We start from the raw sequence: 25,330 nt of genomic DNA on the forward strand, positions 1-25,330 counted from the left end.
CTCCTCTCCCTCTTTTAAATAGTCTTGGCTTTAATGGAGTTGTGTTGGCTTGAGATGTCAACCTTGTCCCGTTCTGAAAGTGCATTATCTTTAGTAGCATTTATCGAAAACAACAACAACTTCGGCTTTTGCAAATCAAAGGCAGGAGAAGATTTGAAGCCTATTTAAAGAAGTGGGCCTTAGTCCTTTTGAGACCCCACCCCCGAAGTTATTTCCCCTCCCTGCCATTCAAGTTGGTATCTGATATTCCTTGTATATACAAAAAGTAAAGATATATCTCTCTGCATCATTTCCCAGATCAGTGAGCAAATTCTGCCCATGGAGTTGCAAGACAATAGAGTTAATAATCCACATCTGGGTTTAAAGAAGGGTTAAAGAAAGGAGCAGGAAGTAAGTGGTGGGATGATTACATTTCAGGTTAGGCCACACTAGCTATAACTTACGGTCTGAGCACAATTTTCTTATTAGAATTTTTTTTAGCCCACCCTTATTATTTTATAAGTAACTCAAAGCAGCGAACCTACATAATACTCCTTTCTGTTCCTATTTTCTCCACAACCGCCGCCCTGTGAGGTGGTTGGGCTGAGAAAGAATGATCGGCCCAAAGTCACCTAGCCGACTCATGCCTAAGGTGGGACTAGAACCCACAGTCTCCTTGTTACTAGGCCATCACCGTCACCAGTGGTGGGTTCCTCCCGGTTCGGCCTGATTTTGCCGAGCCGGTAGCGGTGATGATATGACATCACCGAACCGGTTCTCCCCCACCCCCACCCCCCACGTTATTCTTACCTTTTATTTGGCCCCACCCCCAATCTATTGCTGCCTCCTGAGTCCCAGCTGATGGCTAGAGGGAAAAAAACTGTTTAAACTCTTGCCGCTGGGCTTCAAAGGGCCGCCCTACAGCTGATCAGTGTTAAAAGAAAACAAATGAGTAGACCGGTGCCTGCAAAAATAAATGGGTAGACCAGTGCCTGCAAAAATACATGAGTAGACCGGTGCCTGCGATAATAAATGGGTAGACCAGTGCCTGCAAAAATACATGAGTAGACCGGTGCCTGCAAAAATAAATGGGTAGACCAGTGCCTGCAAAAATACATGAGTAGACCGGTGCCTGCAAAAATAAATGGATAGATCGGTACAGCTCTGCAAGCAGTTAAAAGCCTGGTAGACCAGTACCTCTGCTAAATCCTAAATAATTGTCACATGACCATCAAGCCACACCCACAAAATAAGCCACGCCCACAGAACCAGTAGTAAAAAATTGTAGACCCCACCCCTGACCTTCACCACTACACCAAACCAGTTTTGCTATGTATAGCCATGGTATCCCAATGCCATAGAGATAGTCCTTGGCTTACAACCATTCATTTGGTGACCGTTCAAAGTTATAGCGGCTCTGAAAAAAGGTGTCGTGGAAGTGGCCATATTTACGATTGTTACAGCGTCTCTGCGATCAGTTGATCATGATTCAGGTGCTTGGCAACCATTATGCATTTATGACAGCATCTCCTGGTCACATGATCACCATTTGCTATCTTCCTGGCCAGCTTCCGACAAGCAAAGTCACTGGGGAAGCCAGCAGGGATGGTCCCAAGTCACTGTCATGTGATGTCTCACTTAACCAATCACAATGATTTGTTAAATGACTGTGGCTAAAAAGGTCATAAAATCACTTGCAGACATGTGATATCCCACTTAAGGACCGCATCACTTAATGATTAATTTTCTAGTCCCTATTGTGGTTGTAAGTCAAATATTACCTGGCAGCGCATGTGGTACTCCCATTAATGATCTCATTGTTACGATTGTCTAGTATCCCTGGATTCATCATCACAAATATGTAGCAATTTGGGTTTGAAGGGAGTTTGAAGGGGAAAAGGTGCTTTGGCATACTCATAGGTATGCACGTTGCTCCTGTAAACTGCTCCTTAAACCTTGTGTTGCTGTTGTTGAGGACATCTGGATAATCCTGGGAAAAGAAACAGCCGCTTTAAGGATTTGCTGGCTGTTGCTGTGTAAGCATCCCCAGAATGTATCCAACACATTCTGAAGCACAATTCTTTCCCCCAAGCCAAAGTGTAGCCCAGCCTGATAAAGAGTTGCAAATCCTTTAAAATTTAGAGATTCCGTAGAATGTATTTTCAGTACATGAAGCAGAAGTGCATGGCTGTTCCTGAGGTGGTGATCTGGGAGAGCTTCCCAAGCAAACCGTGTGTGCCTGGAAAATGCCTGGGTTACTTTGAAATGTTCAAAAAGGGGTGCTTCCTTATGTGCTCCTTAAGAGCACTCATTAAGAACCACAGTGGTACAGTGCAATGGTGGGTTCCTCCCGGTTCGGTCCGGTTCGGCCGAGCCGGTAGCGGTGACGATATGACGTCACCGAACCGGTTCTCCCCCCCGCCCTCCCACTCCCCCACCCCCCCACCCACTTTATTCTTACCTTTTATTTGGTCCCACCCCCAATCTATTGCTGCCTCCTGAGTCCCAGCTGATGACTAGAGGGAAAAAAACTGTTTAAACTCTTGCCGCGGGGCTTCAAAGGGCCGTCCTACAGCTGATCAGTGTTAAAAGCAAACAAATGAGTCAGGTCGTAAGTGCGAGGACTGGTCGTAAGTGCGAGGACCTTCCAGAAATGACTCTGACCAGGTAGCCACGCCCACCTAGTCACACGACCTCCAAGCCACACCCACAAAATAAGCCACGCCCACAGAACCGGTAGTAAAAAAAATTAGAACCCACCCCTGGTACAGTCGTTAGAATGCAATACTGCAGGCTACTTCTGCTGACAGCCAGCTGCCTGCAGTTTGACAGTTCAAATCTCACCAGGCTCAAGGTTGACTCAGCTTTCCATCCTTCCGAGATGGGTAAAATGGAGACCCAGTTTGTTAGGGGCAATATGCTGACTCTGTAAACCGCTTAGAGAGGACTGTAAAAGCACTGTGAAGCGGTATATAAGTCTAAGGGCTATTATTGCTATTGCTCCTGCACATTCTGAAATGTCTCGTTCAGCAGATTTGCACCATGCATGCATAGACATGTACGTTTATATAAAGGCCTACGCATTGTGAGGAGGAAAGAAGGGCAAATGTGCGATACACAGTCTGCTATTTATGTATTTGCATCAGATATCAGGACGGCATCAAGACAGATGTTGCATCCTAAAGTTGCTGCTTAGGTTGTCATTTTGACCCAGTCTGTCAGACATGCCTATCTGTGTATACACTTATACATACATGAGGTAGAGAAAAAAATACACAATGAAATCAATTGCTGGTGAAATGCAAAAAGCGGTTGAAGTCTATGTGACTTCCCAACAGCAGTGACTGGCATTATCAGTAGTCATATTCAGTGAAGTAACGTAGTGAAACAGAAAAGCAATGCTTTATTTATGTCTAAGTAGGTTAGATTAAAATGGTTTAGTGCAGCAATTTTATCTGATCTTAAACCTCCCCTTAAAATCATTCTCTTGTTCACTTTATTTAGAAGCATATCCACAGATACCTTCTACAGGACAGGTAGTCCTCAGTTTATGACCACAGTTATAACTTATATATACCTCAGCTGATGACCACTGTTGCTAGGCGAGGTGGTTGTTGAGTGAGCTGTGCCCGATTTTATGACCATTCTGCCACAATTGTTAAGCAAATAACTGCGGTTGTTAAATGAATCATGTCATTAAGTTACACCGGCTCCCCCCATTGACTTTGCTTATTGTAAACCAGCTGGGAAAGTCCCCAATGGTTGATCACAAAACCCTAGGACCCTGCAAGCATTGTAAATACATACAAAGTGCCTGAATTTTGATTGTGGGAATGCTGTGACGGTTATAGGCGTGAGGACTGATTATAATTCATTTTTTTAATCCTGTTGTAATTTCGAATGGTCACTAAACAAATGGTGGTAAGTTGAGGACTATCCGTACTTATCAGTAAACCTCCATGGCCAGAGAAACCTGCAACTTGTTAATGTGTGATTTTCTGCACTCAATTCCAAAATAAAATGTGTAAATACAACACTGTATCCCGTGGCACAGATTAAAGACAGATTTGATACTAAAATTAACTTTAATAACTCCTTGGATGTAAAGATCAAGAGTGACTATTATTCTTCTCATTCAAAATAAAAGCTATCATAACTGTTCATAAACACGACCCTTGGTTTTTGAACATAATACCTTATTCCGTACGTTCAGAATGTTAGCATGGAGAGTAAATCAGATCTCCTTTTCTCCTTCTCAGAAAACTATTTCAGAATCACTCTGTGATTCAAGAGTGCAGAAATCTACTAAACCAGAGCCCTCCCCCCCCCTCCAACCTTTTGGGTGCCAGTGACTATTCCGTGGAGGGAGGTTTTTCCCAAGACCGGGGACAGAAGGGCATGGTTTCGCACACTGCTTGCATACCATGGGGCTTCGCTCACTTGCGCAGACTGGTTCCTGGCAGGTTAGGAATCCCTGTACCAGGGGTGTTATTCAGCAGGTTCTGACAGGTTCTGGAGAACTGGTAGCGGAAATTTTGAGTAGTTCAGAAAACCAGCAAATACCACCTCTGGCTGGTCCCAGAGTGGGGTGGGAATGGAGATTTTGCAATATCCTTCCCCCAGGAGTGGGGAGGGAATTGGGATTTTGCAGTATCTTTCCCCTGGAGTGGGGAGGGAATGGAGATTTTGCAGTATCCTTCCCCTGCCATGCCCACCAAGCCACGCCCACAGAACCGGTAGTAAAAAAATTTGAATTCCACCACTGCCCTGTACTAAACCACCCCTGATAGATACCCATCAAGTTCCTGTCTAAAACCCTCAAGAAAGGACAGTACACTGTTGTTCTTGACCTTTGCGGGACCCTGACAGTCACCACTCAACTGAACAACCACAGTAAATTAGAGTTGCCTTGGGTGGTCGTGCCTCTTTTCACCAAGTAGAAAGGTTACATTTCCATGTGGTATTTCAAAGGCCGAAAGGAATAACTGTGGTTGCCGAAACATACTAATTTTCCCCAGTATGTTTAACAGTGATTGAATAGTTGTTGCTTTTTTAAGAAAAGATGTCATATTGGTGAGAAGCTATACAGGTGGTCCTCAACTTACGACCATAATTTCTGTTGCTAAATGAGACAGTTGTTAAATGAATTTTGCCCTATTTTATTACCTTTCTTGCCACAGTTAAGTTGGTAATATGGTTGTTAAGTGAATCTGGCTTCCCCATTGACTTTGCTTGTCAGAAAGACACAAGAGGTGATCAAATTTATTTATTATTATTTATTTATTTATTTATTAGTTCAATTTATATGCCACCCTTCTCCAGAGACTCAGGGCGGCTTACAATGCGTTAAGCAATAGCCTTCATACTTTTGTATATACCTGCTTAGTAGGGCTTTCGCCCCCCCCACCCCAGCGGTGTTCTTTTTTATACAAAGTCAGCTTATTGCCCCCACAATCCGGGTCCTCATTTTACCTACCTCGAAAGGATGGAAGGCTGAGTCAACCTTGAGCCTGGTGAGATTCAAACTTGCACTAATTGCAGGCAGCTGGTGCTAGTTAACAGCACTTTAGTCTGCTGCGCCACCAAGGCTCTTGTCAAATGACCTTGGGACACTGCAACCGTCATAAATATGAGTCAGTTGCCAAGTGGCTGAATTTTTATCATGTGACAATGGGAATTCTATAACAGTTGTAAGTGTGAAAAATAGTCATAAGTCACTTTTTTCAGTGCCATTGTAACTTCGAACGGTCACTAAACTGTTATTAATTGAGGACTACCTGTATTTTTAAACAATATAGTATTATTATTATTTTAGTTATAAAGAATTTAGTGATATACCTAAACTCCATCTCATGTAGTACTTATGTTCTTTTTCTTTTTAGTTTATACCTATGCCTGTTCTCTATGGAGTATTTTTATACATGGGTGTTTCTTCTCTGAATGGAATACAGGTATTTATATATTTTTACATAAGCACAGCAAGGATATCTGGGCTTTTGAATGGTTAATGTTTGTGGTGAGACTTTGTAAGTGGCAGGGACATCAGAAAATTGAGACAAGCACTTCACATTTTCAACAGAGAAAACATGCATTCCATCAGATTTGCCATAGTAAAAAAGTAGTCAGTCATGTCTGACTCTAAGGCCCAATACTCATCTCAGTTTCTTGGCTGAGTGGGCCAGCATGATCTGAAGACAATTTCTGACAATAATTTCAACATTGTTGAACATGGTTCAGTCCATAAGATGCTTCCATAAGATGAGTCATTGAACTGTTGGGCTTTGATATTGTAATTCTGGCCCAGACATCACTAAGCTGGACAAAAGAGGTTTGGATTTTTGTTACATACTAGGGCCTGGATCTCTGGAATGTTTGCCTCTTAATGGATCAGAGCACATAACCTTCACTTCTTCCCCATCACCCTCTGAGTTGAACATCATAAAACCCTGAGATTTGGACCATTTTTCAAGTTTTTAATTTTTAATAATTGGCAATACACTATCATCTATCTATCTATCTATCTATCTATCTATCTATCTATCTATCTATCTATCTATCTATTGCTTATTGCCTATATATATATATATATATATATATATATATATATATATATATATATATCTGTCTCTATCTATCTATCTATCTATCTATCTATCTATCTATCTATCTATCTATCTATCTATCTCTTCAGTTTATTGCCAATGTCCTTGCTACAATCCTGGTGTAATGCCATCTCATGAAAAAATTGGTGACCTCCATGTTAAAAGGATGCAGGTATGCTTTGTATGCCACCTCCTGAGAAGAGAGGATTCATTGGAAAGATTGATGACAAAAGGAGAACGGGAGGGCAGAGGATGAGAGATTAGATAGTGTCATTAACACATTGAGCATGAATTTGGGAAAACAGAGAGACAGGGGAGGACAGGGGAGCTGGCATACTATGGTCCATGGGACCACAAAGAGTTGGACATGACTTAGTGACTGAACAACAACATACTTTGTATATTCTGTTCTATACCAGAATATGACACAATATGTTTATTTCATGGTTGCTTGTGACCCCCAAAATCCGTGCACTTTTGTTGTACTGTAAACCTTTTCTATCAAGCACCACCTTCCACCTTTCAACAGAAGATACTAGGGGCTGAAGTTTTGATCATAGAATGCAAAGCGTATGCCTTACGTTGAGCTGGGCTGTTTCATAAGAATTATAACATTTCGAAGTTTGAGTAACTGCTTTAAATTATAAGTTGTGAGGATATGTCATCGTTTAAGAGCAGTGTTTCTTAACCTTGATAACTTCAAGATGTATGGATTTTCAGAATTCCCCAGCCAGTTGAAGTCTATACATCTTAACATTGCGAGGTTGAGAAATATACTGTTTAAAAGTATATTACCATAAATAAGATAAAGGATCCCAGGGAAACCACACAGACAGATTTTATCAAAGTGCTTTTTGACCATGGGTGGAAATATATGTGATTCCTGTTCATAGGATGCAGATTTAAACAATTAAGGTTAATGGCTTTTGTATTGCTGACTAAAGCTCTTGTGCGAAAAATTCTCTTAACCCACGTACTAGGTTATGTGATAGTTTCCTTAGATGAGAATAGAATTTTATTGGCCAAGTGTGATTGGACACACAAGGAATTTGTCTTAGTGCATATGCTCTCAGTGTACATAAAAGAAACGTTCATCAAGAATCATAAGGTACAACACTTAATGATAGTCATAGGGAACAAATAAGCAATCAAATCATATTAGGAAACAGTCAATATAAATTGTAAGAATACAAGCAACAAAGTTACAGTCATACAGTCATTAGTGGAAGGAGATTGGTGATAAGAACGATGAGAAGATTAATAGTAATAATAATGCAGACTTAGTAAATAGTTTGACAGTGTTGAGGGAATTATTTGTTTAGCAAATAATTCCCTTGTGAAAAAACTGTTCTTGTGTTTAGTTGTTCTGGTGTGCAGTGCTCTATAGCATCGTTTTGAGGGTAGGCGTTGAAACAGTTTTATGGCAGCACATCCATAAAAGTGTTAGTTGTACAACTCTCTGCCTTGCCTTCCCAGCCATCATGAACAATTCCAGGATGCTTGGTTGGAGCAATACGATTTCTAAAATGCCTACCCTATCAATTGCATCTTTTTCAACAACATGCTCTGTTTTTGTTGTACGGCTTTCCTAGTTTTTTGATCGCCTGAAGTTAATGGGAATGCCCACCAAACATCAGCCTGATTTCATTTACCTGCGACATGTTCCTCTGAGGAAAGTGCATCTCTTCACGATGATCCAGCTGACCTGCCTGATCATTCTGTGGGTTGTCAAGATGTCTCCTGCAGCCATTATCTTTCCCATGATGGTAAAAACACTTAAGCTGAAGCGTCCACCTCGGTCATAAGGGCATGGGGGAGGAGAGTCAGAGTTACATCTCGAAGGCATTAACCTGGGATCTGGTATGGCATTTCCCAATTTTGAGAAGACCTGATTTTGCTGAGAATCCTTAATTGTAAGGCTTAAGAAATGGGTCGTTAGTTATATATTATTCATATGTCGGAGAACAGGTGAGTGACAATAGTTTATGTGTTTATTCGTACCCAGTGGTGGGATTCAAGTAATTTTAACAACTGGTTCTCTGCCCTAATGACTTCTTCCAATAACCAGTTTGCCAAACTGCTCAGAAAGTTAACAGCCGGTTCTCCCGAATTGGTGCGAACCGGCTGAATCCCACCACTGTTTGTATCCTGCCTTTATTATTTTTTACAAATAACTCAAGGCAGCAAACATACCCAACACACCTTCCTCTTCCTGTTTTCCCCACAACAACCACCCTGTGAATGAGTTGAGGTGAGAGAAAGTGATGGCCCAAGGACACCCAGTCTGGCTTTCATAGCTAAGATGGGTCTTGAATTTGCAGCCTCTTGCTTTATAGCCTGCTCCCAACTACTATATACTATTAGCTATTGCTGCTGGCTTAAGAGGAAATCATTAACAGTGGAACCATTTACAAACTGGAAATTAGGATAAAGAAGGATTTTGTAGATTGGACAGAATTTGTCATTTCTCAGTTCCATGTACAATAGACAGAACAGGTCAATACCATCCATTAACTCTTCCTAAATTTCAGTGTTAGTTAATCGAAATCTTGCTTGTATGTTTAATGGCTATGATGGAGGTTCTCTCAAGTGGGCTGTACAGGGAGTCCTCACTGACCTCAACTAGGACTGGAAATCACTAAGCACCGTGGTCATTAAACGAGCTATCACATGACCACAACTTGTGATTTCATTTCTGCGTTCTCCCAATTACGGTAATTCTGCTTGTTGGAAGCTGGCTGTGAAGTCCATTAAAGATGATCACATGGCTGCAGGATGCTGTGATGGTCACAAATGAAAAGGATTGGTTGCAACTTTGAATGGTTGCTAAACGAGGTAGTCGGTAAGTGAGGACTACCCATAGTGTGCTTGCTGACATGAGCCTTTTTTTTAAACCAGAGGAGTTGTGGTTTTAATCATGTGCTTGTAGTTAAAATATCTGATTTTCTCTCAGTGTGATCATTTCTGAATAGAATAGAATAGAATAGAATAGAATAGAATAGAATAGAATAGAATAGAATAGAATAGAATAGAATAGAATAGAATAGAATAGAATAGAAGAGTTGGAAGGGACCTTGGAGGTCTTCTAGTCCAACCCCCTGCCTAGGCAGGAAACCCGACACCACTTCAGACAAGTGGTTATCCAATATCTTTTTTAAAACCTCAAGTGTTGGAGCATTCACAACTTCTGGAGGCAAGTTGTCCCACTGATTAATTGTTCCAAGTGTCAGGAAATTTCTCCTTAGTTCTAGGTTGCTTCTCTCCTTGATTAGTTTCCACTCATTGCTTCTTGTTCTGCCCTCAGGTACTTTGGAGAATAGCTTGACTCCCTCCCCTGAGATATTGGAACACTGCTATTATGTCTCCCCAAGTCCTTCTTTTCATTAAACTAGACGTATCCAGTTCCTGCAACCGTTCTTCATATGTTTTAGCCTCCGGTCCCTAATCATCTTTGTTGCTCTTCTCTGCACTTTTTCTAGAGTCTTCACATCTTTTTTACATCGCGGCGACCAAAACTGAATGCAGTATTCCAAGTGTGGCCTTACCAAGGCATTATAAAGTGGTATTAACACTTCTATGTTAATAGAATGTCTATCAAATAGTTCCAAGATAATGAAATCCACTTTTTCTTTGTATCCATTGTCCCTAATGAATTCTATATTGTTTGTTGCCTTTTCCTATTGGTTTCAGCAGTATCACAAAAGATCCATGGTTGTGTTTATTTAACAATGGGAGAACAAGAGCCCCAGAATTAACAGAAAAGCAAATTATTTGCCATAATGAAAACTTTTGGAAAAAGAGACCTTGATGATGCGTGACTTACTCTCTGGTTCTCTCTCTTTCAATTTATTTTCTCTGGTGCTTATTATCTACTTTGTTTATTTCCAGTGAATCCTGTTGTCATCTCAGGAACGTTACTCTTTTTTTCCCCTTTCTCTTTTCTCCCTTCCAAAGGTTTTAGCACTGGTCTTTGTTCGGAAGGTCATGGATTTATGCTTTTCAAAGCGGGAACTCAGCTGGCTTGATGACCTCATGCCAGAAAGCAAGAAGAAAAAATTAGATGATGCTATCCAAATGGCAAAAAAGGAAGATGTGAGTAGGTTTAAGTACACATACAGATAGTCCTCAACTTGCAACAGTTAGTTTAGTGACTGTTCAAAATTATAAAAGTACTGAAAAAAATGACTTATAACCAGGGGTGAAATTCAGCAGGTTCTGACAGGTTCTGGAGAACTGGTAGCGGAAATTTTGAATAGTTTGGAGAACTGGCACATACCACCTCTGGCTGGCCCCAGAGTGGGGTGGGAACAGAGATTTTGCAATGCCCACCAAGCCACACCCACCAAGCCACACCACACCCATCAAGCCATGCCCACAGAACCGGTAGTAAAAAAAAATTGAATTCCATCATTGCTTATAACCGTTTTTCACGTTTACGGCCATTGCAGCATCCCTGTGATAATGTGATAAAAATTCACTTAACTGTCTCTCCTAGCAACATAAATTTTAGGCTCAGTTGTAGCCATATGTTGAGGACTACCTGTACTTAGTACCAAGATATGTGTGTGCGCGTGTCTGTGTTGTGTGTGTATGTTTGAAATTAAGTGTGCTTCAGCAGAATTGAAAGGACGAGTCTTTAGTGAGCTCTTTTTAAAGTTTCCCTCTGCTTAGGGGCTAAATGATTTTCCTACCTCTTCTCACTGATCTTTGTAAACATCTTTTATCCCTTTTGGATAAAGTTGAATAGTTTGTTGTCTTTACACAGTCTGGAATTCTGAAGAAAAAAAAGATACTATTTATTTTTTATCCTGCCTTTATTATTTTCCTAAATAACTCAAGACAGTGAACATACCTAATATCCCTTTCTCCTATTTTCTCCATAACGATGACCCTGGGAGGTGGGAGAAAGAGAGAGAGATTGGCCCAAGGTCACTCAGCTGGCCTAAAACAGGACTAGAAGTCCCAGTGTCCCAGTTTGTAGTATGGTGCTTTAACCACTACACCAAATTGGTTCTCCTAATTTTTCAACATAAATATGTGGCCCATTCAGTTCTTTACATAAATGCAGGTAGAATAGGCATGGCAATTGTAGGTCTAATCCAGGGGTGAAATCCAGCAAGTACTGACAGGTTCTGGAGAATCGGTAGTGGAAATTTTGAATAATTCGGAGAACCGGCAAATACCACCTCTGGCTGGCCCCAGAGTGGGGTGGGAATGGAGATTTTGCGGTATCCTTCCCCTGCCTCGCCCACCAAACCACGCCCACAGAACTGGTAGTAAAAAAATTTGGATTTCACCACTGGTCTAACCCTGATTCTTCCATCCAAGAGTTCATCCACACGTTCCCCTAACTTCAACTTGCTTTGTCCTTATGATATTGTTTCCATCTCATCCTCAGTCAATAACTGACGTTTTCCATTTTTTCATGACACAGTTGTGGCTGTATGTGTGTTCTGGCCCTTTACCAGGAACTGCATTGAATGATGATATAATCAGAGGCAGAAAATTGTCTAACATTCACATCATTTGCTTTCTGGCCTCTGGACACTGTACTCCATGTCCCTTTTTTTTTCCTGTGTGCTGCTGATCTGATGTGACCGCTGGCTTCTGCAGGCAGCTGTCCAGTGCTTTTGGGAGAATAAGTCAGATCTTATCCAGGCACCTTAACTAACATAATCACCACTATCGCAAGGATGCTTTCCTGTCTTGCTTCTATGCTCTCATGAGTGACCACTAGAGGGGAGCATTAGATCTTTCTTTAAAAACAAGGCTGGCTTTCTCTCCAGAAATTTCACCAGAAAAACAGTTTTTAGCAGAAAAGGTTCTTCAGCTAACAAAGCTAAAAACCTACTGTTTTTAATTTGTTTGTTTTTACCTAGTTATTTCAGTCCTTTTTTCTTATGTTTCCATATCTTTTTTCTTATCTGCTGTATTGAGGTCCGGGACTTTTATTTAACTGAGGTTTCTTGTTCCCTAGCCTCTATGGATATGATATTTTGCCATGTCTCTCTCTCTTTCCCCCACTCTCGTTCTCCCTCCCTCCCTCTCTCTCTCCCCTCTCTGTCTGTCTGTCTCTCTCATCTTTCTTTCTTTCTCTCTCTCCCCCCCCTTGTCTGTCTTGCTCTCTCTCATCTTTCTTTCTTTCTCTCATCTTTCTTTCTCTCTCTCATCTCTCCCCCCCCCTCTGTCTTTCTCTCTCTCACATTTCTCTCTCATTCTGATTCTCCGTCGCTCTCTGGGTCTCACGGGTGCTTCTTCGGCGTTGGTTGGTGCTGGACGCACCTCGATCACTTGGGGAGATGCACTACCTGCTCTCTGCCCCGAGACACTTGCTCAACCCGGCTGCAGCTGATGCTTTTCCAGAAGGAGAAGGGGACACCATTTCCCCCCTCTCATCTTTCTCTCTCTCTCATCTCTCTCTCTCTCTCTCCCCCGTCTCTTCCTGTCTCTTCTTGTCTCTTATGGGTGGCAACTGCTGTGGTTATTGTGGGCCCTTAGGTCAGAATGGGCATAACTTCCTGGCTCTGGAGGTAATGTCCAGGAAAGAGATACATGTCTTGGGCCATCATGGATAGAACTTCACTTCTTCCAGGCATGGACTGTGTAGATGCTAAATAAACTGGAACACTTTAATATAGTAATGATGGAATTCAGATAAAATAATATGTTCAGGGCATAATACAGATAGGGCTACTTCGGTTGAAACTTGTTTATTTATTTATTTAGAAAATTTATATTGCTGCCTATTTTAGACACAATAAATTTTTCCCCCGAACCCATTACTCTGCTAAACAAATAATTCCCTCAACAAACTATTCACTAAGTCTGCATAACTATTACTATTAATCTTCTCATCATTCCTATCACCCATCTCCTCCTACTTATGACTGTATGACTGTAACTTGTTGCTGTATCCTTACGATTTATATTGATTGTTTCCTAGTATGATTGCTTATTTGTACCCTATGATGACTGTCATTAAGTGCTGTACCTTATGATTATTGATGAATGACCCCAGTGACAACACATCACACATGCCATTTAATGGGCTCCATCCCGTTCTGGGTTCCCCAGGCCCTCTGGCAGAACCAGATCTTCAGTGCTTTCCTAAAAAGTGTTAGAGTCAGGGCCAATCTAATCTCTGGGGGAACGATGTTCCAGAGAGAGGAAGCCACCATGGGGAAGGCCCTTCTGAGTCTTACCAGGTGTATCTCCCTGGGTGATGGGAACCATAACATAACATGCCTCCCCGCTCTAGTGGGTCAGGTAGATGTGACCGGCAAGAGATGGTCCCTCAGATAACCTGGTCCCAAGCCTTGAAGGGCTTTAAAGGTGACAACTAGCGCCTTGAATTGCACCTGGAAGCAAAACGGCAATCAATGCAGCTCCCGCAGGAGAGGTGATGCACGTGCATACCGAGGTTATTATCAGCAAATGTTATGAAAGTTGATAAATTACGCTAAATATAATGGTGAAAATGTTATCCAAAGGGTAACCATTATCAATTTGGTCGTAGAAAACTTTGGTTGGTCTATGTGCAGATTATTTTATTACAATCTAAACCAGAATTTCTCTGTGTTAAAAAGGAATCTCAGAAGATGATGGAAGATGGTACCTCGGCTGTAATTGAAATGTCTCCAATGACTTCAACTTATTTGACAGTTCCAGGAAGCTCAAAAAATGTACCCAAAATTGACATTAGGTAAAAAAAAAAAAAAAAGCTAAAGGCAATTATCACATTGTTGTTGTTTGTGCTGCTGTTGTTCTTGCTGCTGCTGCTATTATTTTAATTCTTCCAGTAACCTTTTTGGGAAGAAAAAAGCGGAATACCCTTTGGCACATCATTTGAGTGGTATCAACCACTTTTACAACTGTGCTCGTATGCAGACACTCATGGCTCCATCGCTGGCATTTTTTTAAGAGTAGCACCTTAAATAATTTCCAGCTTTGTAAATATATACAGGGCCAGTCGAGCTGTGTCCCACCTGCATGGGAAATGATATAGATTGTACCTGCTGGAATTTCTATTTTCAGAACTGAGTCCTTAACCCCCATCCCCAAGATCTTTAAAAATGTGGCCTTATTGTTGTTCGACAGTGTAGCACCACCCGCACCAGTTAACATCACAATAGCATTCCGTGTGTGTGTGTGTGTGTGTGTGTGTGTGTGTGTGTGTCAGGGGTGAAATTCGCTTATCTTTCCCTACCGGCTTGCAAATGTGAGCGCACACTCAGAGGGTAAAAAACGGGACGTGATGACGACAGGGCAGGTGGGCGGAGCCTCCAGCCACCGGCGCTACAAGATCGCGCGATCCGGATAGATCTGGCTGAATTTCATCCCTGGTGTGAGGCTTCTCCTTCCATTTAAGAATGCCTCGCATACTAGCATCAGCCACAACTCTGCCCTCTTCTTTTTTTAGGTTTTTAATTACTTAGCTGGAGGAAGAATTTCAACTCAAAAGCTTGCAACTGTTTTAAAGCATTGTCCTGTTAAAGGAACTATTTCTGTAGATTGTTCTTATTCAGGTTATTCCCCCCCCCCATGAATAATGCAGTTATTATCATACTTAATATATATATATATATATATATATATATATATATATATATATATATATATATATATATAGGAATGGGTACCTGCAGAACAAACAAGTAGTTTTGATTATCTATCTATCTATCTATCTATCTATCTATCTATCTATCTATCTATCTATCTATCATCTATCTATCTATCTATCTATCTATCTATCTATCTATCCCCTTTCCTGACCCTTTCTTGAAGCTGTACTGAAAACATGTTTCTAGAAACAGATCTAACAAAGGATTGAATTTTTCCTACTCTTTCCCAGACACACATTTTCACCAGTAGTGGGTTTCAAAACCCGGCACTACCGGTTCATTATCGGTAGCGCGCGGCACTTCTGCACATGTGCAGACCGTTTTTGATGGAGTCTGGGTGGGTGGGCGGAGCCTCCTGCCGCCGCCACTACCGGTTCACCCAAACCGGGGCAAACCGGAAGAAACCCACCACTGATTCCCACATTTAAAAGAAAAAATGAGTCCCTTCATTCATGCCTAGTTGACTATTGTATTGTATTATGCTAGAATTTCCAGTGTGTTCTGGGACAAGATATTTTGCCCATAGAAGGACTCAATAATCTCCAAGTATTGTTGAAAGAAAAAAACTGTTTTTCATTTCAAGGCCATTTTAAAAGATTTTACTTAAACTATAATTAAGTTCCCTACACTATCACCCATGCTTTCTTATTCCTTTCTTATTTATTTATTTATTTATTAAATGTATATGACGCCCATCTCACTCTAAAAAGAGACTCTTTGGAGTTTGGAGTACTATTGAAGAAAGTAAGGCTTGTATTGAACTAACTGAACTTTCTATTCCAAGGTGGATACAGATAGTCCTCGACTTACAAACATTTGTTTAGTGACCGTCTGAAGTTACAACATCACTGAAAAAGTGACAGTTGATGATGGTTTTTCACACTTATGACCATTTCAGCATCCCCATGGTTATGTGATCAAAATTCAGACACTTGGCAACTGACTCATATTTATGACGGTTGCAGAGTCTCAGAGTCATGTGATCCCCTTTTGCAACCTGCTGATAAGCATAGTCAATGCGGAAACCCGATTCACTCAACAATCGTCTTACTAATTTAAGAACTGCAATGATTCTCTTAACAACTGTGGCAAGAAAGGTTGTAAAATGGGACAAAACTCACTTAACATCTGTCTCGCTTAGCAACTTAAATTTTGGCCTTAATTATGGTCGTAAGTCAAGGACTACCTATATCTAATGAGGGCAGTATACAACTAAGAAAAGGATAACAATATTAGAAAAATTGATGTGGTATTCCTTGCTTCCACTTCCACTACAAGGACATGAATGAACTGTATCTGTTAATTGACAGTCACTTTTAATATTTAAAAAGTCTGGCATTCCACACTTCTGGCTTTATAATTAGTATAATCATGGCTTCGTTCATGTAGTCAGGGAAAAAGGACAATTTTTCTAATCATAAAATATAATTTAGAGTTTTGAAAGCAACTGAATTATATGTGTTGTATTTGGAAATAGTCCGTGAATAATTCCTATCTCATTTAAGGCAGGGGAATCAACTCTAAATGATGAAAATAATTTTGTAAAATAATAAATTATCTTAATGGAAATGTTATTATAGGCCTGATCCTGCAGATATTAATATCTCAGAAGAAATGGCTAAAACGACTGTGTGGAAGACCCTCATGATGAACACAGAAAAACTCTGAAGTTAAAAGGCATAGGTATGGAAATTGTCCATAGGGAAGTCTCAAATCACTACATGCAGTCTTCAAGAAATGATAATGTCACCTAGATTGGCAATGAAACATCTGCAAGAAAACCACCAAGCTCAGAGAGCCCCAAGAGCCCCACAATCTTCAAGGAAGATTATATAAAGGGGATAGTTTTAAAAATGGCATGCTGAAAATTATTATCCACGCCTCTCCATACTGTAGCTTTCCTACATCTATTACTGTGAACTGAATATAGTCATTGTATGCCCACAAAATCACCATACCATCTATGTAGCATGGGCGGTCAACAGTTGTATTAAATATATCTTATAAAGGAAGACCAGTTATTTGATTAATGATAGAAACTTCTGGTCCAGAAGCAGATGTTTGCAAACAATTTCTGTATATTTTTTTCTTTTGATAATCTTGTAATCCTTTTTTTTTTTTTTTTGCTTTAATTATGCAACATTGGCATTGGGATGGAGTCGGGGCGACTGAAAGGAGCTCAAGCCTTTACTAACTGGATGCCCTTCCTGATGCCTATGCAGAGTTCACAGACAATTATTCATTGTGCCCAGAGAGAGAAATATCTGTCACTACCTAGGATTGAACTCACAGCCTCCTGATTGTGAGGCGATAATTCCACCTCTAGGCCACTGCGCTGTTCTAAACAATTTCTATATGCCAAGGATATAATTGGACAACCATGACAAGCACATTCTAAACCTTTTTCATTTGCTTAAAAGTTGGGGTGGGGGAAAATAAAAGATACGGGAAAATGTCTTCAGGGCATCCAGGACTAGTATCTCTAATGGCAATTTTTGATTTACAGCTTGGCCGTTTGGGACTTGGCTTAGGACAAGGAGCTTGCAGCACATGAAGATGACTCAGGGAAGAGCCAAGGTGTGCAGGCAAAGGAGAGAAAATACTTTTGCAATGGAAAAGGCAGAGACTCACTAATTGCCCTGGTACTTCCTTCATACAAGTAACTGGGTTCATATTAAAGCCATTGAGAAGTGTTTGGATTATCCTTTGTGTGCTTCAGTGGGCATTCTAATTATCTTTTGACCAGCAAGGTAATAGAAATCTGATGTTAAAGCCTCTCTTGTGTGTGTATACACACGTTCATATTTGCTGTATTACAATTTCTTAGTAGTAGAAAGATTGCTGCCACTTTTTTTTTTTTCCTGGCCTTCCGGTGTGTGTTCAACAATTTCCACTTTGAATGTATAGCAACATTATGCCACAATTATTTTCTGTTTGGTTTTGCTTTATTGGGTGCTACTTAGAGATGTAGGTGTTATTTGCAAAAATCCAATAATAAAATGTTACCGAGTTACCATGCAAGCAATTGATAAAAGGTAACCCAATATTACAAATAAGTGGGAGAAATATCTCTACGTTTCCCCTCCCCATTTTTATTTCCTAATCATGCTGCTTAAATTCTTTTTCGGTTCCTTGTTTATTTGGCAGCCAATCCTGTGAGGAGTTTTTTTTAAAGGAAATGTGTATGTTACTTTGTTAATGTGATTTCATGTCTAGGTGAATTCAGCCAAGCCATTGATCTCAGCAGTGCAAATTACTTAAGGGGAGGGAAAGGTGATTAACAGAAGAATTGTCAGTGTCACTGTTTGCACTATTTTGAGGGTTACTAGCTGCCGAGATAATGTGTGAGCAAAAAAATAAAATAGATATTGGAGCTCAAGGTGTGTACAAACGGAGAGGTAGTGTAGTGAGTTTAAATGCAATGCAAACATCTATTATCTCTCTTCATCCATGTGATAAAATACATATCTGGCCTTGGGAATAGGAAGTAATGAGTGAACTGTAAAGGGTGGTCATTCACAAAATACTACTTAGATGTGGGAAATAAGGAAACACGAGAAAGAAAGTCAAAATAGCACACACATACAAACTAACTTTGCTCGTTATAAGATGTAGTACAAAGAAGCTCTGACAGTTTTCAAGATTCTGTTCTTATTCTCTAGAATAATAAAGATAATCTCAAGTGGTCCTCAGTCTCATTTCAAAAAAGTTAAAGTTATAATGTCATAAGATAATAAAATAATTTGGCAAAAGTGATTCCTCCCTTTCCACACAGCCTGCTTGGTTGACAGGAAAGAAGGGGAGAGACAGAAGGAGAGAGGAGATATCAAGAAGATAGAAATAAAACAGAAGATCAGGGTTGCAAAGAAAATGGATGACTTTAATCCCACAGAGAGCTTGCTTCTATTCCATCCATTAGCATCATGTGGGCTCCATAGTTTAACCTCCCTGGAAGTATGCTTTGGACAGAAAAAAAATTGTTCTTGTTCATTCCTGCCCTATAGTTCATTCTAAACCAGGGTTGTCAAACTTGCGGCCCGCAGGCCGGATGCATCATGCGCTAGCCACGCCTGGTTTAGCAAAGGGAGGAAAAGTCGCAATATGTCAACGACAATGCTGTGAAGACACGAGTTTGACACTCCTGTTCTAAACCATTGCTTTTCCTTTTCTTGTTGTTGATGGTCATAGAATATTTAATCTCGCATTTCTAGCATTCAAAACATCTTACAAAAAGAAGGACCAAAATGATAAATATGAAAGCACACTTAGCATACAATTCTAAGGGAAACTGCTTTAAAGTAACGCCACCGAACCCCTGTTGCAGGGGTGGGCTCCTGGGGGTTCAGCAGGGTTCAGGCGATCCTCTACCCAAGGATCGCTGGGGTTCAGCAAATCCCCAAATGCCACCTCTGGCTGGCCCCTCCCACCCCTTCCAGGAGTCGCGGCCCATTCATCATTCCAGGTAAGTGCAGGGGCCGTGCGGAGGGTCTGGGAGGGTGAAAAACAGGCTTCCCGAAGGTTCCGGAAGTCTGGAAACGGGCCTGTTTCCGGTCTCCAGAGGGCCTCCAGACCCTGGGGGAAATAGTTTCCGCCTTCCCGGAAGCTCGAGGAAAGACTCCGGAGCCTGGGGAGGGCGAAAACACCCCCCCACACACACACTGTGGTGCAGGTAGCTGACTAGGCCACACCCACCATGGCCACACCCACCCAGCAGCGGGGCAGCGAACCTGTTGCTAAAGGATCTGAAGCTCATCCCTGCCCTGTTGTTTACGATTTCACTGTGTTTTGGAGTGTGGTCATCATATTGGAATGGGGATTTCTGTTTTTTGGAGAATAAGATAAATATTTTGCAGGCTTTTTAAAAAGTATAGATACATATCTATTTTTTTAGTATACAGAAAATTGTACACAATGTAGTACAATTTCATTGAAGGCAATGCACTGTGTGTTACATGGATATTCTCACCTTTAAAACATTTAACCTCGTGTGTTAAAATTCATTTCCCAAAATCATTATCCGGTATCCTGGCATGTCACAATGTTAAGGAAGATTGGTACACATAGTTGCCTGGGAGTAAGTCACTTGGATTCAGTGTAGCATTTCTGAGCAGCTGAAGTTAAAGCTCCACTTGGAGCTTTGGACAGTTAAGTATGCAGTTATAATAATAACTACTTATATTTAGTTTATTTACTTTATGCACTTTAGCTCCAGTACTTAAAAACTAAACTGAAAAAAGCTACATTGATGAGCAATGTGATTGACAATGAACAATTGTTTCTCCTTATTTTCTCTAATAGCATAAATTGCTGCCTTTGTTAGGAACTGGGAGGCACACTTCTTGCGGACAACTCTTAGATGATCCACTTTGGTCTGCTTGCTTGATGCAGCCAAATCAGTGGTGGGTTGCTACGGTTCGCACTGGATCGGGTGAACCAGTAGCGGTGGCAGTGGGAGGCTCCGCCCACCCGCCCGGATGCTTCTGCACATGCGCAGAAGTGCCGAGCGCACAGGCGCATGAGCGAACCGGTAGCGACGGGATTTGGAACCCGCCCCTGAGCCAAATGACTGTTGTGTCTTTTGTGATGCAGTGAGACTAGCAAGGAAGTGAAAGCAAAGTTACATACACTTACATCCTAGGCTTCCATGTGGGCTGCTATTTTTGGAAATCAAGCTGGCTCTGTGTTCTTTATGCTCTATACCAGGAGTGTCAAACTCAAATTCATCAGGGTTGTGCTTGTCCCTGGAGGGGGGGTGAGGGTGTGTGTGGCCAGAGTGAGTGTGACCAGCTTGACATCACTCGTTGAGCCTCCGTTTTTGGTTGTGACAACCTCCTGCAGCCCTCTGCCAGTGAAAATGGAGCCGGGGAGGGCTGCGCGTGGCCCTCCCAAGCTCCGTTTTTGCTGGCATAGGCACCGCAGGCTGGTCCTTTGCTGTTTCCAGGGCGGCCCCATGGGCTGGATCTAAGCACCCTGCGGGCTGGATCTGGCCCATGGGCCTTGAGTTTGACACTCCTGCTCTATAATTTAGAATTGTGGGCCTTGTAAGCCATCTTGTAAGCTTGTCTCTTTGGTAGTTCATTTCTTGGGCTGCTCCACTATGGGATTTCAAATCCTTATAGTGTCACTACTAAATATAGAGAAGAATCAAGTAATTGGTTCTTGCTGATTATGCCAGTAGGCATTTTAACCTTCAGAAAGCATGTTGTGGGTAAAATTCACAAAATGGCCCACATGCAAGTATGGTTAATCATACAGTGACCACTGCATGGAAATGACAAATCTTCCTCAAAAAAAAAAAAAAAAAAAAAAAATCTGCATCACAACACAAATTTTGAGGGTTTTTAAACAAAATCACTTAAATAATGTCACATATTAAAAATAAAGAAGATAATATTTAAAACAATACCGACTGTCCTGCCTACCTAATAATTACAGGAAATGATAAAATAATGGCAATTTGAACAAAACTAAGAGAATTAAACAGATTAAAAACTCATGCCTTATGTCTTATGCCTGTATGATGTCTGACACAGCATACCATCTGTAAGTTTCCCATAAATTAGTTGCAGGTAGTTCTCGATTTAAGGACCATTCGAAGTTACAATGGCAGTGAAAAAAGTGATTTATGATCATTTTTTACATTTACAACCGTTGCAACAACTCTATGGTCAAATGATCAAAGTTTGGATGCTTGGCAACTGGTTCACACTTATGATAGTTGCAGTATCCCGGGGTCAAATTCATTTAACAACCATGTTACTAATTTAACAACTGCAGTCATTCATTTAACAACCATGGCATGAAAGGTATAAAATGGGACAAAAGGCACTTAACAACTGTCTTGCTTAGCAACAGAAATTTTGGGCTCAGCTGCGGTCATAAATCAAGGATTACCTGTATATATAAAGATACAGTACTTTTCAGACAATCATTCCAGTGTCTTTCAGTAAGACATTCAGTTTCTTTGATGGATTTTGTTGCTGAAAAAAGGAAGTCACAGAAATTTGAGCTTTGTAGCAGTGTCTCTCATCACCACCAGAATTCCAAAACTCTTCATGAGTTTAATTTGGGTGGTAATGAGAGACACTGCCACTGGTTTGCATTACTATGAATTTTCTTAAAGAGCAGTGTGAATGAAGCAGTGCTAAATATAAAGGCAGCGTTCCACAACTGTCAACTACAAATAAATATACATTATTATTTTATTCTGCCTAACTTAATAAAAGTTATAGTATTGCCAACATTATCACCAACATCCAATAACAGATATAGCACAAGAAGAAAAACTTAATATAAAATAAAAATTATCACCAATTTATGGATGAAACCCATTTCATAATCAGATACAGTATATTCAACCTGCTAAAACAGTTTCAGTAGTTGGATAATTTGATGTCCCCATTGAGAAAGAACCCAGTAGTAATTAATCAGTTGGGAAGGAAATCCTTCAAAGGATTTGTTGATTTGAGAAGACAACTCTATCTCACCTCTCCTAGAATCAGGTCTGGTAAGGGAGTCCAAATCATTTGCATCTTAATTTTCATAAAGGAGTTTGTCTTAGTTTCATGCTCATAAAAAGAAAATGCTCAGCTTTGTGTCCAAATGTTCTGAAGGGTTATTTAGATAAGTTGGTAGAACCTGAGTAGGAAATAGTAGAGCAATACAGGTAGTCCTTACGTATCCACCGCTCATTCAGCGATCATTCAAAGTTACAACAACACTGAAAAAGGAGACTTGCAACTGATCCTTGACATAGCAGCCATGGTAGCATCCCTACAGTCATGTGATTGTGATTCAGGCACTTGGCAACCAGCACAGATTTATGATGATTGCAATATCCCACAGTCACGTTCTTGTCATTTACAACCTTCACAGCAGGCTTCAAACAAGCAAGTCAATGGGGAAGCCATTAGGAAGTCGCAACTCATGATATGATGTCATGCTTAATGATCCACATTGCATCTCTTCACCACCACTAAATTGGCTATGATCACATTTACTTTACATCTGATAGCAATAGAGTTGCCAGTCCCAATTACAATTGATAAATGAGGGCTACTTGTATTAGGGGCTAAGAAGAGAAGGCTGAATTGAATGGGTTATGGACTATCATAATGGAATTCTGCAAGGGCACAGCTAAGGCAGAAAATACACTAATGTGTGGATTGTGGCAATTATTGGTTATTTACAGAACACTGCTATATTCGTTGGCCAAGTAAAACACCAACAACCTCACTTAACACATGGCTAGATTCATATCACAGAGCCAGTTTGGTATAGTAGATAAGGTATCAGCCTAGAAACCAAGAAACTGAATTCTAGTCCCACCTAAGGTACAAGCCAGCTGGTTGATCTTGGGCCAGTCATTTTCTCTCAGCCCTAGGAAGGAAGCAATGGCAAACCATTTCTGAAAAACCTCACCAAGAAAATTCCAGGTGGCTTTGAACACGATTGAATGGAAGAAATAGACTCATACCAAACAATCTGTTCTGGAATAATGTTGAAAGGTGCCAGAGATGAATCTGTGGAGCTATGTATTATTTCAGGTACTTGGGATCATTCTGAATTAAAGCATAAACCTCAAGACTGGAAAAGGACCAAGCCTATTGTGTCTTCGCTTACATAATCTAGACCAGGGGTGTCAAACTCGATTTCATTGAGGGCCGCATCAAGATTATGTTTGACCTTGGGGGGGGGTGGAGTGGCCGTGGCCAGAGTGGGCAGGGCCAGCTCGACATCACTTGTGTTGGGTGCACCTGTGGAAGCCCGAGAGCTCTGCCAGAGAAAACAGGCTCCCGAGCTCCGTTCTTGGCTGCGACGGCCTCCTACAACCCTCTGCCTGTGAAAACGGAGCTCGCGGCCCTTCCAAGCTCCGTTTTCGCTGACAGAGGCACTGCGGGCCAGTCCTTCGCTGTTTCTAGGTTGGCCTCGGGATCTGGCCCCCGGGCCTTGAGTTTGACACCCCTAATCTAGACCATAGGCCCACTATTTATTGATGAATGAAATATTTTTTGAAAAACGGGAATAAATATTTGTTTGAGAAAGAGCATCCAAATGGATAGGTTTTTTTCAATTCAGAGGCTTACCATTCATTTGGGGTAGCAGGAGGAAAGAGTCTAAAGTTCTGGAAACTGAAATAGAGCAGGATAGAGAAGAGGAGAGATTGCAAGGTGGCAAATTTATCTTTGTTACCTCTGAATGCCTAACAGCATAGGGTTTTTTTTTTAAATTCCAAACTTTTGTAGAATAGACCAAAAAAATACAATTAAAGGCTAGCGGGAGGTAGGAGATCCATATCATTCATTGGGGACTAAGGGACTCCTTGCTCCAGTTTCTTCCAGAACATTCATGAGACCTGCTCTTGATCCATTTTAGATTAATCTCCCACAAACTAGAAATCCTCGGACGGTGGAATTGCGAGGGAAAAATGATAACACACACTGGGTTAAGTTGTTCAAGCATGTTGGCCATTTTTGAAAATTATGAATAATTTCATAATCTTAACTGAAAAAGGAGGAGAATCCAAGAAAAGGTGCTGGCACATTTTTCTAGTGTTTTTTCTTCCTCCTATGACAACTACATGTAGAAATAGAGAAACTATTTTCTTTTTAGATATAAAAGAAAACAATATTTTGTTGTAAGAAATGTAATTTTAAAAAACCCCACCCCATGTTGTAAATAAATGTAATAATGGGGAGAAGGACTCTTATTGGTTCTGTAGAAACCAAAATACATTTGCTAAAATTTTGTTCAAAAATGAGTTATCTAAATAAGTATAGTTTTGTTGTTTCACAGTTAAAAAAATAACTGATTCTGCTTCATACTTCATGTCTGTACAAACTCTGTCAGTAATGATAACTGATGATTGAGAATTGTACCCATTGTTGATCTATATGTTAAAGTTCAATATTAAAATATTATTCTAAGTGCGCTCTGTGTCATGTTATTTTCAGAAGACAGTGGTTTCCATTGAAACAGGTTTTAAAATTTTATAGTGCTTTCACAAACATTTTCTGATTTTTAAAAATTATTTTTCTTGTATACTCAACATATTTTTAAGATACTTAATTTTTTAATCTGAGTGTATGCCATGAATAAAGGAAGCCTTCAATGACAAATAATGAGCTG

At 40.7% G+C, this 25,330-nt stretch overlaps 1 protein-coding gene across 1 annotated transcript in view; it reads left to right on the forward strand.

The window, feature by feature from the left end:
• The window catches only part of SLC4A8 (solute carrier family 4 member 8), a 107,843-nt gene extending 88,955 nt beyond the window's left edge, over positions 1 to 18,888 (forward strand). Inside the window, exons 20-25 of the mRNA XM_034412235.3 lie at positions 5,862 to 5,930; positions 8,174 to 8,347; positions 10,536 to 10,673; positions 14,168 to 14,283; positions 16,783 to 16,885; positions 17,709 to 18,888. Of these exons, the coding sequence (XP_034268126.2) occupies positions 5,862 to 5,930; positions 8,174 to 8,347; positions 10,536 to 10,673; positions 14,168 to 14,283; positions 16,783 to 16,870 (585 nt within the window). The 3' untranslated portion in view covers positions 16,871 to 16,885; positions 17,709 to 18,888. The remainder of the gene's footprint in view (positions 1 to 5,861; positions 5,931 to 8,173; positions 8,348 to 10,535; positions 10,674 to 14,167; positions 14,284 to 16,782; positions 16,886 to 17,708) is intronic.
• The last annotated feature ends 6,442 nt before the right edge of the window (positions 18,889 to 25,330 follow it).

Source organism: Pantherophis guttatus, chromosome 2, assembly GCF_059756535.1.
Source record: "Pantherophis guttatus breed Tessera chromosome 2, ASM5975653v1, whole genome shotgun sequence".
NCBI classification, from domain to species: Eukaryota; Metazoa; Chordata; class Lepidosauria; order Squamata; family Colubridae; genus Pantherophis; species Pantherophis guttatus.